General features: G+C 46.4%; 1 protein-coding gene and 1 pseudogene across 1 annotated transcript; both read right to left on the bottom strand.

Moving 5' to 3' along the window:
* Positions 1-3,196: 3,196 nt before the first annotated feature.
* LOC144104294 (uncharacterized) lies at positions 3,197-8,941 on the bottom strand. Its single transcript, XM_077637194.1, has 4 exons — positions 7,991-8,941; positions 5,202-5,273; positions 3,696-3,785; positions 3,197-3,350 (listed from the first exon to the last, which is right to left on the bottom strand). The coding sequence occupies exons 1-4, from the start codon at positions 8,939-8,941 to the stop codon at positions 3,252-3,254; spliced, it is 1,212 nt and encodes a 403-aa protein (XP_077493320.1). The 3' UTR covers positions 3,197-3,251.
* A 3,223-nt stretch (positions 8,942-12,164) lies between these two features.
* Positions 12,165-13,516, bottom strand: LOC144103637 (uncharacterized; annotated as a pseudogene).
* Between the last annotated feature and the right edge of the window lie 986 nt (positions 13,517-14,502).

Below are 14,502 nucleotides of genomic sequence, written 5' to 3'. Positions count from 1 at the left end.
CCAGTAAAGACTGATGATCACCACTAATGCCTGTCTCAGAGCACCTGAGAACCAAGTCCCGGTACTACAGGCGTTCTGATGTTTTATGCTATGCGTGTATGTGTTCTTAACATTGTACTGAAGTGTTGGTAAATGAAATTTTGTTAACTAAATATGTAGCCTCGCTATTTTTACATAAACTGCAACATTGACTTTGTGCAAGGGAACTCTCCAAGCTGCTGTACAGACATTCGAGTAAACTTAAGTGTGTTATTTTTTTTATTTGTTCAAAGCATTTGCTTCCAGAAATGCCTTAGAAGCGCCCCGCCCCCCCCCCCCCGCCCCCCGCCTCCCATGGCTGCTGCGGACCCACAACCACATAATACTGCAAATAGCAAAACAAAGAAACCCATTAAAGTAGCAAAGTAATGTAACTATGAAGTACAGATACTTGAAAAGGCAGGTAGAATAGAAGTTAAAACCGACACGCTAGTCATGAGTCTATGGTAGAGAGAGGTTAAACAGATGGTTCTTCATAATCACAAAGTGAACAAGGAAGGGGAAAGCCTCAGGGAGTTTGCCTGGTTGAGCAGATGGTTCTTGACAATCACAAAGTGAACAAGGGAGGCGAAAGCCTCAGGTTGCTTGCCTGTTGGGAAGATGGTTCTTGATAGGCAGAAAGTGAACAAGGGAGGGTAGAGCTGCAGGGTTCTTTGCTGCTCGGCAGATGGCTCTTGATAATCAGAAAGTGAACAAGGGAGGAGAAAGCCTGAGTGTGCTTGCCTATTTAGCAGGCGGTTCTTGACAATCACAAAATGAACAAGGGCGGGGATAGCCTCAGGGTGCTTGCCTGCTGGGCAGATGGTTCTTGATAATCAGAAAGTGAACAAAAGAGGGAAAAGCTGCAGGGTTCTTGTCTGATGGGCAGATGGCTCTTGATAATCAGAACGTGAACAAAGGAGGAGAAAGCCTGAGGGTGCTTGCCTATTGAGCAGGCGGTTCTTGACAATCACAAAACGAACAAGGGCGGGGAAAGCCTCAGGGTGGGTGTCTGGTTGGGCAGATGTTTATTGATAATCACAAAATGAGGAAGGGAGCGGACAGCCGGAGTGTGCTTGCCTGGCTGGGAAGATACTTGTTGATTATCACATAGTGAATAAGGGAGGGGAAAGCCTCAGGGTGCTTGCCTGTTGGGCCGGTGGTTTCTGACAATCACATAATGAATAAGGGCGGGGAAAGCCTCAGGGTGGGTGCGTGGTTGGTCAGATGTTTCTTGATAATAATAAAATGAACAAGGGCGAGGAAAGCCTCAGGGTCACTTTGAGACTGCGCCGCTACTGGCGGAGTGGTTCAGCAGTTAAGCGATGCACCTTTGCCTCGGCAGATGGCTGTTTCAAGCATAGCCATTGGTGCTGCTTGTTAGACCCAGATTGCTCTTCCAGAGCTCTCGTAAGGCTAATTTTTTCTCAGACAATCCTTTGGGACGCTATCTCGCAGCCAATGAGCTGCTGCCTAGTTCCAATGTAAGCAGGTGGAAATTATACTTAATTTATCTGAATTAATGTCATTGCCTGTTGTTTTCAGGCTTAAGCTTTACTTGCTTCATTGAGAGAAAACTCGTGTGTGCGTGTGTGTGTGGTAACACTCGCTGGTAGCCATGAAAGATGGCGTTCTCGTGCTACCTGCCAGGTGGCATGTAAAATAACGGTTGGTCGCACGAGGTTGTTGAGGGCAACCTGGATCCCATAAGTGCCCCCGGTGGCAGCACCCGCCATCCCAGGGCAGTGGCGCACCACTTAACCGCAGTACCACTGCGCAGGCACCGCAGCGGTGGCCTAATGGTCTGAGCATCCGCCTCGCGCACGGGAGGTGCGGGGTTCGAGCCCCCTGCCGCAGGCTACACACCGGTGATAGAATGGGTACAATCTCGCCTCTGGTCTGGGGCTTGGCTTATTTAGGGTGAAAAGTTTGGGAAATGGGTCTTTGACTCCACCTCAAGTAGATGAAAATGGCTTGTGCCATGGCGCTCTTTGGTCACAGATGTCCTTGCGCCATAAAAATCCATCAACATCATCACCACTGCGCTGGAAAAGGTATGAGGACTCCCAGGGATCTATGAATGTCAAGTAGCGAAAGAGTAATTTGACAGATATCGCCATTAACCCATTAGGTATCGGGTCATACCATTAAGGCGCAGCGCAGGTCGCGGTGCGGGGGTGGTGGTGAAGAGAGAGGGTTTATTGACGGGAAAGGCAGAGAGGTTGGCCCGAAAAATAAATATCTGGCCTGCTACTCTGCATAAGGGAACGGGAAGAGGGCAAAAAAGAGGGTCACGATGGGGGATGGTGATGATGGGAGGTGGTGGTGCGAATATTTATTGGCTATACACGGGACAGGAGACATGCTTGGACCCGCCCGTTAGGGACCGGTCCTTACAAGCACTAGGTGGAGGTCCGTAGCTTTGGTGCCCGACAAGGTCTTGTTGGGCCTGCAGGTCCTGGCAGCCGAGCAGGGTCGCCTGCCAGTGCTCCCGGGTTGGGTTGGGAATGTGGGGAATAGCTGGGTTGGAGGGGCAGGCCCACACCATGTGATAGGTGTCCCAGGACACCGCTCTATAGTGGGGGCAGCTGCCGTTAAAGGAGGGTTCAAAATGTCTGAGGGCTGTATTGGTGAGAAGGCAATATAATGGTGAGAAGGCGGAGAAGGAACCGCTCATCCACCTACTTGCGGCCTTTATATGGGCGAGGGTAGAGGCGATGACTATCTTGATAGTATGTTGTAATGTCTTTGAAGGTGTAGACTGGATTAAAACCGGGTTCCTGATCGGGTGGGCAGAAGAAAACAGTCGCGGCTGCCTTCGTGAAGTTAGCGCATTAATCAGAAGGTGTGCGGCGGCGGTTACGTAGATCCATGCAGAGGTAGAACTGCCAGTTGCGGGGCGTCGGACTACATCACGCCGCAGCACGTGGCGACTCAGTTCACAAAGTGTACGGGCGGGTTTTCGCCTTCTCACAAGCAATGAGTGTTAAATGTCTCTGCTGCATTTTTTACTTTTTTTTGTTGCATGGACGCACGGACGCCGGCTTTTTTCGTCAATGGGATATCTTGTACTACCGCATTATTACGCATGGCGTATCCGAAGTTAGACCTCAATTTCTGACCTTTGAGTACAGCGTTTCGACTAGTGCCATCAACTTTTGCATTTCAATTCTTTTGCACCGCACACCGCGCTTTTGTCACGGGACTGCAGGATGTAAGCGCGCGTAGAATCTTTAACGATAGGTTTCATTCGCTGGCGCAGACGCAGCGTCGGGGGAACTGCTGTCTGACTGGTAGAGGATGACCGTGTACGTGATGATGGCGCTGGTGATCTGTAAAAACAAAGGGAAAGAAAATGGGTTGTGTGAGTCTCCGTCATGGTAGGCAAAGCACTGCTACGAGCTAAAATGGAAGATTCTCGGCCATTGTTCCCCCTAATGCAGCCGTGTCTTTACAAAGAAACTGATATCAGTGCTGTTTGTGTGTACTCTGGAATTAAAAAGGCAAAAAAACGAAAACTATTTTCTCGTATTGAGAGGAGCACACCTAACGGCTTTTGCCCGAATGGCTGTCTAGACCAGGAGCAGCGATATCCTTCTAACTCCCTTTACGTGGTGATTTGTATGAAATTTCGCTCAGTTGAATAAAAAATACAATTAAAACTTTGGTCCACTCACCGAGACTATTAGGGGCGGTCCCACTTTGAAGAAGCCGCAAGCGGAAAAGCAAAAATCTTGGTTCTGGCAAGTATGACGAAATTCTTGGATCTGTAACAAGAGAAAGACAGGTTTAGGCAGTCCGTATCTGAGAGCAGCATAATTAATTTTTTCAGCGCAAATTTATGCTTTATAAAGAAAAGAGACACACGCAGCACGAACGCTGATCTTAAAGTGATGGCTTATTGACATGAACCAGGAATAAATTTGCACAAGCAAGAAGAATGATATGGCCAGATCACAAGTGCTTGTATAAGTTCGCCTCCCCTCGAAAAAAAAAGAGAAAACAAGTAGAAACCTGGCCGCACAGGTAATGCTGTTCTATGGTAAAGGGAACTTTTTGAATGTTAAAAATAGTGAGGTAGTGCCAACAAATTTTAATGCGAGAGTATTACTTGGCTCGTTGTGCAAAAACTCTGCCGTAGCCAAAAAGCTGTGGCAAGCACTTTTTTTTTATTCGAGAAGTGTGCCATGAGGCATAAGTTGAAAAAAGGAAAAGGGGGGGGGGGGAAAGGAATGCACGGGATTGAAAGTTAAAAGAAGGAGTGAAGAACCGTTGCGCTGAGGTAGTCGCAGAGGCACGCGTGGCAGAAACGCTTGGCCTAGACGCGGCACGCGACTTAAGTCATCACCATCAATGCGACTCTCTCCCCTTCGGGAAAGGCAAGGCGACTTCCGCGTCGAATGGAAACAGGTTTGAGGACAGCCCTCCTCCTCCTCCTTGAGGTCGCTATACAATACTGCCTCAGTTGGATAACAAAGCGTACCACGCTCAAAATGGGAGCGGCTGGCACCCTCCTCTCATGCAGTGGTCGAGATGCCACCATACCTCCTGACTTGACGTGGTACATGCAAATAGTCGCGTGTCGCATCCGCGAGGTGCGCTAGGAAATACGATGCGCTTCTGTCGTATTCATGTAAACGTGGTTTGAGATTACACAAAAGTGAAAGTCCCCGCCACCGCCGTCAGTAGTACTTCAGGTTTCGGAGAATGAGGTTGCAGCGCTATGGAGTCGTCATCGTCCAAGTTGAATAACTCCCGTCTACATCATCCGGTGAGATAGCAAAGCTTGGCTGGAGGCGACAGTTTACTGCCGATCAAGTACGCGACCATCGCAACGGCGCAAAACGTGCAATGAGAGCTGCTGCAGCGAGACAACGTTCACCCCCCCCCCCCCCCCCCCCTCCAAGTCTCCGACAACTCATATGAGATCTGTCGGATGACTATACTTTGTGTAAATGAAGGTCAGTGCTAAAATTTAATATTTACTATAACAACCTTACAGAGAAACGTGGTTTATGATAAAAAAGTAGCAGTAAAGCACGCTACCAAACTGCACAGCTAATGAAGAAGCCCTTATTTTTGCTTTTATGCTCAAGAAAGCACAGAAGTGAACAGTACCGTGATGACGAGAACTAGAGGAAAACCAAAGAAATTGAAAAAGTCTAAAATGACTTGCACCTCACCTGTTCTCTCACTTCAGGTGTGTGCTCTTGTGAGACGAGAAGTTTAGTAAGCGCGTCCCATGTTTTCTTTTCCTGCAAAGAAAACACCAGTGTTTTTCTCGCCGCCAATAAATGCGCCCACGTGCTATGTCGGACACTTGCCGCGTATATAGCTGTTCTTTTAACACCCACACCCAAGTATTCAATGTACCGAGGAGTTCAATATACCTTTAACACTCACCCTTGGGATTTGCGATCTCAATTCTGGAATGGGAGTGAATTAGGTTTGGTTTTGGCTTGCTTTTATGGGGTTGAACGTCCCAAAGCAACTAAAGCTATGAGGCACGCCGGACGCCGCAATGAAGGGCTCCTGAAATTTAGACCACCTGGGGTTCTTTAACGTGCACTGACGTCGCATACTACACGAGCCTCTAGAATTTCGCCTTCATCGAAATGCGACCGCCGCGGCCGGAATCGAACCCGCTCCTTTCGGGTCAGGAGCCGAGCACCATAACCGCTGAGCCACCGTTGCGGCCTGGGACTGAAATGGGAACAGGACAGCTCCTCATAGCTACACTATACGCAGCGAAATTAGGGTCTTATTACATAACCTGCGTTCAGCCAATGAGCGGAGTTTATGAGCGATGGCAGATTTTTTATTTCAATAAGGCTTTTAATGCTATGGCAACAAACATGAAAATTTGTCACTGTTAGCGGCAGCAAGTGGACGCAAAGATTGTCGCAGTATTGGACACTAGCACTGGATCTGTTGGTGACATCCCGCCAAAGAAATGTACAGTGCCGACTTTCGAACAATCAACGGCTGTCTTTAGGTTCTGTCGGGGCTAGATAATAAAAAACTCAGCAATCAAGACCCATACAAAAAGCACTAACGTACAATGCGCCATTTTCCGCGCGCTAAGCGTCAGTCGATGCATATTCGTAAACGCTTTTATAAGCGCAGTCGAATATGAAACAGAAAAAAAAAACTGAGCTGAAAGCATATAAATTTAGCTACTGTGTGCGTGTTTGACGACACAGCAGTAAGTGCGTCATATACCTAGAATCTAACAAACAGAAAAATTGAGTAAAAATTGTGAACCAGTTTGGTGACTATTGACATTAATCCAAAACATTTCCCCATGCGCAGCAAGGTCCCCGTATTGAACAAACAGGGGCCTTAATGCGCAGACATTGTTATCGCCACCTACAAGTTCTTGCACACAGTATTTTCTCAAGGTGCCGCAAAGTGGTGCCACAGTATTTATCGACGCTTTCAGCACATTGCGTTATTGTACAACACTGCTAGTCACGCCGTAAGGGCAGGGATAAAGGAGGGAGTGAAGGAAGAAAGGAAGGAGGAGAACAAGGGAAATGAACTGCAGTCTAGGCCACACGACTCTCAACAGCACTCAGTTGGTTTCACTTGTTTAGGGCGGTCCGCATTAAAAAAAATATTTATTGCATTCATCTGGGACACCTAGTGCACGTGATTTACGTTCGACGTGTAAAAACTTCAAAAGAGAACAATTTATAATAATTTTTTTACTGAATGACACGGTTATATCATAGGCGTACTTTAAAATAAATAAATATGCCTGGAATGTTAAAGGCCGCCATTAAAAGGCGCCATGGATATCGTACAGCAAGAATTTTTCTAATGCGTTTGTGATTTGAGAGGTTCTGTGTAGTCAAAATTTAAATTTTAGCGTGTTCACGCCTTTCCTCTCCTGTAGTCAATTTTTGCATGGCCTAAGCTCGGCGCGTCTCCGCCGGACGTTTTGAAACTCTCGCTCTCCTCTCTGTCGTCGTCTGCGTATGCATGTTAAGAACCCGGGAACTCCGGCTATTGCTTGTATTCCGTCAGACGTCGGGCTGCTACCATGGCCGCGGCTAGTCAGCCGCGTTGCACGTGTGGTCGAGGAAGTTACGATCGCATGGCCGGGGGGGGGGGGGGGGGGGGAAGCAGTACATTCGCTTAGCACCAGCTTACCCTCTTCTCTTGGCTATTCACAATGAACACTGGCCAGTGCCCCATCGTGGGTATGTGCCATGCCACTAAGGCAGCAACAACAATTCCAGCGCGCGTCGGCAGCTGGCGGTGCCGATAAAACAACGTAGTGATTAAGCGAGCTTACCTACACTACTCAAAAAGTGTTTCATTTCTCTTTTAATCTTCGAAATGCGTGGGTGAGTCCAGGGATTCTAAAATGCATTGCGGTGTCAGCGGCTCTGAACATAAAGGGACCATAGTACGTGAAGCTGTAGAGATACAATTGGCCGTTCTCTGAACAGCATTAGAAACTGGACATCATAAATCTAGGTGGCGCTATTCTGATTGCCCATCTCAACAGACCGGACGGTAGATATACAGCGCCATCGAACGAAAGGAACTGCCTTTCGTGTTTTCGCGTTATCTCCTTTCCTTGCCATTAATGACCACCTGGCGCATTGGTCGCATTTTGCATGAAAGAAATTTTCTTCTAGCAGTTCCACATTTTTAATTCATATGCAAAAATCTCGGAGTCCACTGCCTATCATCTTCAGCTGATATTTCGCATTCACCACACGAAAAACAGACTGTACCTGTTAATTATATCAGTGCTTTCGTTATGAAGGCAGCCTATGTTGATGCGGTGTGAAACGATGTCATATTGTGGATGTCATCAGAAACGACCACACGCACATGCTCAGGAATATGTTCCGTATCTTCAGTTAGTTCCTAAATTATGCACACAAAGCCACGTGCAACGTCACCCCTATATAAACAGTTACACTGAGAAAAAGCATTGTTATTCTCGTCATCTTACCTCTGATAGAGCAGTACCACTGTATGCACCCAGAGCGAGCAGCTCTGCACAGGAGGTGATGAACCCCACTATGTCGGTCATGATGTCCAGAAAAGACTTGTGTGACGTCAGGATAGAATATCCCCATGGTGAAGCGTTCAGGATGCTCAGTGGAATGGTGACAAGAAGACCTCTACCGAAGATTTTATCGCACTGCAGAAAGACGCACCAAAGTTCACAGAACCGAGTATGTAGAGTTGCCAGGTCTGCAGGCGACAGCGTCGGACCAACAGCCAAGTTTTCGATGTCTTCGTTGATGCACCTAAGAAACGATGCAAAGGCTTGACTGAAGTACATGATCCAGCTAACCCCTATCAAGCAGACTGTCTCTGCATACACGAGGCGGACCAAACCGTAAATAACTTTCATATGAACTGGTTCCATGTAACCGTCGAGCAAAGCGATCTCATCGCAAATTGAGTATACCGCCGCCATCGAGAAGAGCACGTTCAGGAAGACAATAAATTTTGCCGTTGGTCGGAGACGCGTGGGACGCTGGAATGTTGATTCGATAGCTTCCATCTTCTTTACGACTTCGCAGAGCTCGTGCGAGTAGACAACAAGCATCACGACATTAGCCACTTGCACACCGAAACAGCGACAGATGCCAAAGATGATAACCCACTTGTCGAAGGCTCCGAGTGGTTCTCCATCTTCGTCTCGCACCAAAAAGACGACGCGGTAGGTGTCGTGAATCAAGAAAAACGCAAAGAAGCCCCACAACAGCACGGCGAAGGCCAGGTAAGGGCTCAGAATGGTTGCCGAAACTCGGGGTTCGCCATGCGGGTTCTTCCAGGAGAAGAAGGAGTAGCCAATGCACCTGTGGAACCTGCTGATGATGATGAAGCCATCCACGAACGAGGCGTTGTCGAAGATTTCGACTCGGATAGATACAGACTGAAGCCTGACCATGTCAGAATCCATCAAAAGCCTGCTTGTGGGCTGCCTTCTCTGCTGCGAACAAGCGCTGAACGGAAGCATACTGCGAACGACCGTTTGCATCTGTTGGAGAATGGGTGCGACATGTCTGCAGCCATGCCGCTTGGTAGCAGCACTGCAGTGTTTCTCCTGCGCTAGTGTCCTGGCTCTCTCTATTGTCTGATGTTCTCCCAAAGTAGTGGACTGTCCCTTTCATCCATTAAGCTAATCACCACAGCGGGGCCTAGTCTGGAGCCGCAAGCGCGCCCCCTGGACGATTAGCGTGCGTTTACGAAGAGGAGAGAGAACTGGTCTGGAGGTAGCGTCAAAGCAATTTCGCATATTCGTTTACGCAAGCAGGCATTCTCTGGACGAAAGTCGTGGACACTGTTCCGCATCTTGCATCTGCTGTCTAATTATTATGTTGGGTTTGCGTTTTGGTCGCGATTTTTTTTTCTCTAATTGCCGGGATCAAGGGCTTTAGTAGCATATCGGCAATGTCCGAAGCGCTGAAGAGAGTAGAGCTGTATCCGCACTCATTAACATATGACCTAACCATTACTAGAGTGTTTAAGTTCCTATGTTAATCTTCGGCAAAATTTTCGCACCTATTCAGCAAAAGAAAAACGTCTAATGTCTGGCGATTGTTTTCATAAAAGGCTATTCATAGAGGCCTTGAAATAGATTTTTTTTTCGATCGAATTTTGTTGTAGTTGTAGGGCTCTCAAATTTCTATCTTTCAAACAGGAAATCGAGAAGAAGAGGTAAATGCTGCTGAACTCTTTCAGCCCTTCTAAGAAATTGTAAATATGTGGCAACTGCGCATTGCTTTGCCTGATCGTGAGAATGCGTTGTTGAATGTCTGGGTGGCTGCAGCTGTAACATTATTCCGTTTTACGATCATGTCAGAAAAAATAGAGAAGTTCAGAGATGTCACAGTTGATATATGTAATAGTACGGAATTAAAGATTTGCTCTCACGAGCCGAATTATGATCAGCATATATTCCGTATATACCTATTGGTTACTGGCATCTTTAGTAAAACAGCGCGAACAACGTAGGACAAGATGAAGGCGGACACAGGACGGGCTCTGACTCTCAACTAAAGTTTATTAGGCAACCCCTGGTGTTTATAAAGAAAAAATCGCATAGACAAAGTACATGACATGTCACACTAAAAGCGATAAAACAAGAGGCAGAGATGCATACGACGCTCAAATGCCACCAAGAAAGGCTATCTCTTTGTCACTAAGAATGACTGACGGTTTGCTGACACAACTGGCCTCTTGACTGATAAAAAAGGCTTCCATTAATTCCCGCGTGGTCTGTTCACTGTGCGTATAAAGCACCTTCGTGCTACGCCAGATGGCCGTGCATTTTTTCTTTTTCTTTTTCATTACCTCACACTTTTTGCAGTGGCTGACCAAGTAAGAAAGTTCCTTGTCATTTTCCAGATTATTTATGTGCTCCTGTAATCTTTTATTTAGGCATCGTCCTGTCTGCCCAATGTACTGGGCTCCGCAGGAGAGTGGAATTTTGTACACAACTCCTTTGCGACAGGCGACGACAGGTTGCGACAGGTTACTGGGTAGTGCGCGTGTCACTGCTAATCTTCTTTGTCGGCAATTCTTTTCAATGCGGGCTGCTCTCATGCTTGATTATGCAGCTTTTTTCCCGCGGTTGTAATTCGGTTCAGTGTCTCTTGATTTGTACATTTCGGTGCTTTATTTCCGGTCTCACCGTTCGTTTATGGTCAAAGTTTCTTGAGCTGCTAGTTTAAAGATAACCAGGGCTACCGAATGCTTTTTTCTTCCCACCGCTGGAAATTCTGAACAAGAGCATTTTGCAACCGGAATATGTTTGTGATTGCAATTTTTTTTATATATTGTAAGATTCAACCACAACAATCAATATGTCGACAGATCTCCTCTCGACAGGTTTGCGTTTGTTTGCTATTAATATTCTTACTAGCGACGAAAACGTTCAATTTAGTTTTCTATAGCATGCCTAACTTCTCGATGCGAGTGATGGAAAGCTTTAAAAGAAATCTTTTTACGCATCGGAAGAATTTTCATAACACCACGTCAAAATATTTCACAGTTACCTTACAAATAAAACTGATTTCTTAGAATCCTGAACTTTCTTGAAGCCATGGACAGGCCCTGGTAATGTGTGCCCTAAGCTCTTATATTACCACCCAGAGATAGTGGTCGAAGAAACTGGTAAATCAGGTTTACTATGGAAATTAGAAAAAGTGCACAACGAAAAGAGGATGAATGGAAGACTTAAATCATAAAGAAAGTAGAAATGACAGTTAGGGAAGGATAAATGAAAGCCAAGTGCTGATGCATAAGAAAAATTGGCCGCCACATTGATAAAACTTGACTCATATTTGTCTCCCGATAACTAGAGGGCTTTTGATTATCCACCAGAAATTTTCTTTGCTGTCGTTCTTAAAAAGCAGTACGATTAGAGAGACAGGCCTGTGGCTCTTCCTCAGGTGGATACCAATGAATATTTCATCTGTTCAATGAAATGTACTTTACCTTTGGAGGTGCCCTTGAGCGCAATTATTGAATGGGAATCTTAGTAAGGCTGCTGTTTCTGCTGCGAGTTCTGCTTCTAATGTTCTGGTGAAAAGCGCTGCTGAGCCCAGAGTCTTTGTGGTACCCTGGCAAAAGCTACACGACGTCCTGAGTGCACTGTTGGGTGGTTAGGCCGAAATGTCTTGCCTATAAAAGGACGATAAAAATAAAAACAAAAGGCGGAGGATTTAGAAAAGTGATTGAATTTGCTTTATAATGCACAATTTTAGCACTGGTTTAGCCTTACCTGTTTAGCAGATAATACACCACTTTCACTTTTGTTTGCTGCCTTGAAAGCTGATAGTTTTAAGTGATGTCACGAATGGTTTCTGTGAAGAAACGCGGAGCAATCGACTGCAAATTCAACGCATGATTATTTACTCAGCTGAAATGTGTTGGATATGTGCCTGTGAGTGATAAAAAATTTAAGGTCAGGAAGGGTGGAGAGGGCGGCTGAGTAAAGCTCTAACCAATTTGGGGGAGGGCATGAACAGCAAGATGTGCAGGACGGAGATGGATGGTGACATCATATGGCGTGAGGAGCTTTGCGTTGCTTTAACCGAATTAGTTGAGACAAAATAAGGTTGCGGTCCATAATGACAGTCTTAAATAGGTATTGGCAGGCACTGGCTTCACTTGACATCCACAGAATTTAATTCTCGTTCATCTAGGATGGCGTTTCGTCTTTGATATGATGACATGCAGGTCTGACGATCAGGGCCAGCAAGGACATGTTTGTTCTAAGTGAAATGTTGCTCAAAATTGAATTCATGTACTCCTTTGTTTGGCATTTGCATGAGCAATCTGTTTTGTTGACAGAAATTTGATGTCATCGATGAGCTCAAACTTAGTTTTGAAATTCAGGTTTTTATGTTGAATGACACTCTGAGATTCTGACATCTTTAGCTCAAATACATGCGTAAAAAAACTTGGAAAAAAATTCCTGTTGTCTACCATGGGTATGATGTTCGCGGCCAACGTTCGCATGCACTTGCATGTGGACAAGACAGCTGGGAGGATGACCCATTTGCTCTTACCTCCAATTGCACTCCGCTGCCGTAAGCACCCAGAACAGATAGCTCGGCGCACATGGTCCCAAATCCGATGATGTCCATCGAGACGTTGAGAACAGACCTCTTAGACGTCAAGATGTAGTATCCCCAGGGCGAAGCGTTTAAAACGTTGAGCGGTATGCTCACCAGAAGGCAAGCGCCGAAGACCTTGTCACACTGCACAAAGGCGTTCCACAGTTGACAGAACGTCGTGTGTTCTGCCTCTAACTCAGACAACAAAATCGGTTGACCTATACGCAAGCTTTCCACGTCTTCGTGAATGAACCTCAAGAAGGATGCGAACGCTTGGCTCAAGCACACTGTCCAGCTGAAGGAGACCATACAGACAGTTTCAGCAAACATCAGGCTGAACACGGCGTACAAGACTTTGATGTGAAGAGGTTGCATGTTGCCGTCTAATTCTGCAATCTCGTCGCATATGGAGAACAGCGCCGCCACAGAGAAGATGACGTTCAGCAGGACGGTGAACTTGGCTGTGGGCCGAAGTGGTGTGGGGCGCTGGAACGTCGATTCTATGGCATCTTGTTCACGGTTTGGCACAGCTCCTGCGAGTAGGTGACTAAAGTCAGGATGTTCGCAAGCTGTATGCCCACACAGCGGACGAAGTAGAACATGAGGACGCACTTGTCTATGACACGTATCCTCTCGCCACCTTCGTCTTGCTTCAGGGCGGCGACGTGGTAGGCGGCCTGGACCATTACGAGTGCGTACAGGCACCACAATGCGACGGTGAAGGCGAAGTATGGGCTACATATGGTTGCTGACAACCGTGATTCTCCGTGCACAGTCTTCCAAGTGAAGAAGGAATATCCGTGGTACCTGTGGAAAGTGCTGATTATCTTCACAACTTCCATGAAGGAGGCGTACCCGAAGATCTCGCTGCGGATGGAGGCAGACCTATGACGGACCATGTCGACTCCGAGGTGCCGTATTAAAACGCTCACTTCATTCCAAAGGGATGAGACATTTGGATGTGCAAATGTGTCCGGCCTCTTCCGAAGTGCAGGTAGAAAACCAACGGCTCCCTGCTCTCGTTCACCACTCGGGTCGGTCATCGTGGTATGTCGCATGCCCTCTCGTTTCCCTTTAATGCCGTTTTTCTGTAATGCCTGCTTTCCATCACGGTGACAGGCTTCGCATTCGATTAGCGTAATGGCCCCGCCATGGGCGCCGCCATATCTGCAAGCGGTGTCGCGGAATGGTTGACTAACCTTCACCTAAGGATATATTTATTGTTGCTGCTTTGTAGAACACATTTCTCCTGATTTGGGCACAAAGAGACCGTCTCATTTTACTATGTAATCAATGTAGTTTCAAGACCGAACTAGCTTGCTCCGTCGTTGACAGAGATGGCACCAAGTGCGAAAATTAGTGTGTTGTCATGTTCTAAGCCTCTTGATTGCTTAAAATCTGCGGGTACTGAAATAAAACAAAAGTGGAGAGAAACTCCCACGTGGATGCATTCTTTTCAATGAAGAGAAAACGAGCATTACCAGCCCTCGGTGCAATTAAAGCGGGGCGACTTCATATTTCTGATTTCGAGCAATGGCTTCTCTTGGTAATCGGCGTTTCGACTTTTGGTCGTCTTTTGGAGAAATGAGTTATTCCAGCGATGAAATATTTTCCGAATCTATTATTACAAGGCTTGGAAATTGAACACATAACTGTAATTTATACGGCTTGAAATGGAGGAAAGTAAGCCTTAAGGACAGTGTAGTTGTTTCTTGGCTCTTAAGTCTTTAGTAGAGGACAAATAAAGCTCTTAAAGACTCTGTGCACAAATGATTAAGTTTACTGCACGAAATAAAGCACGAAATTAAATAGTTAACGATGGATGTCGCTGAAATTTATCAGTTGCACAAAAACTGTTGTTCTCTGCTTCTAGATTTTTAATTGG

This window comes from Amblyomma americanum, chromosome 9 (assembly GCF_052857255.1).
Source record: "Amblyomma americanum isolate KBUSLIRL-KWMA chromosome 9, ASM5285725v1, whole genome shotgun sequence".
NCBI lineage: Eukaryota > Metazoa > Arthropoda > Arachnida > Ixodida > Ixodidae > Amblyomma > Amblyomma americanum.
The sequence above is the reverse complement of the archived record's forward strand: the minus strand, read 5'-3'. Positions and strand labels throughout refer to the sequence as shown.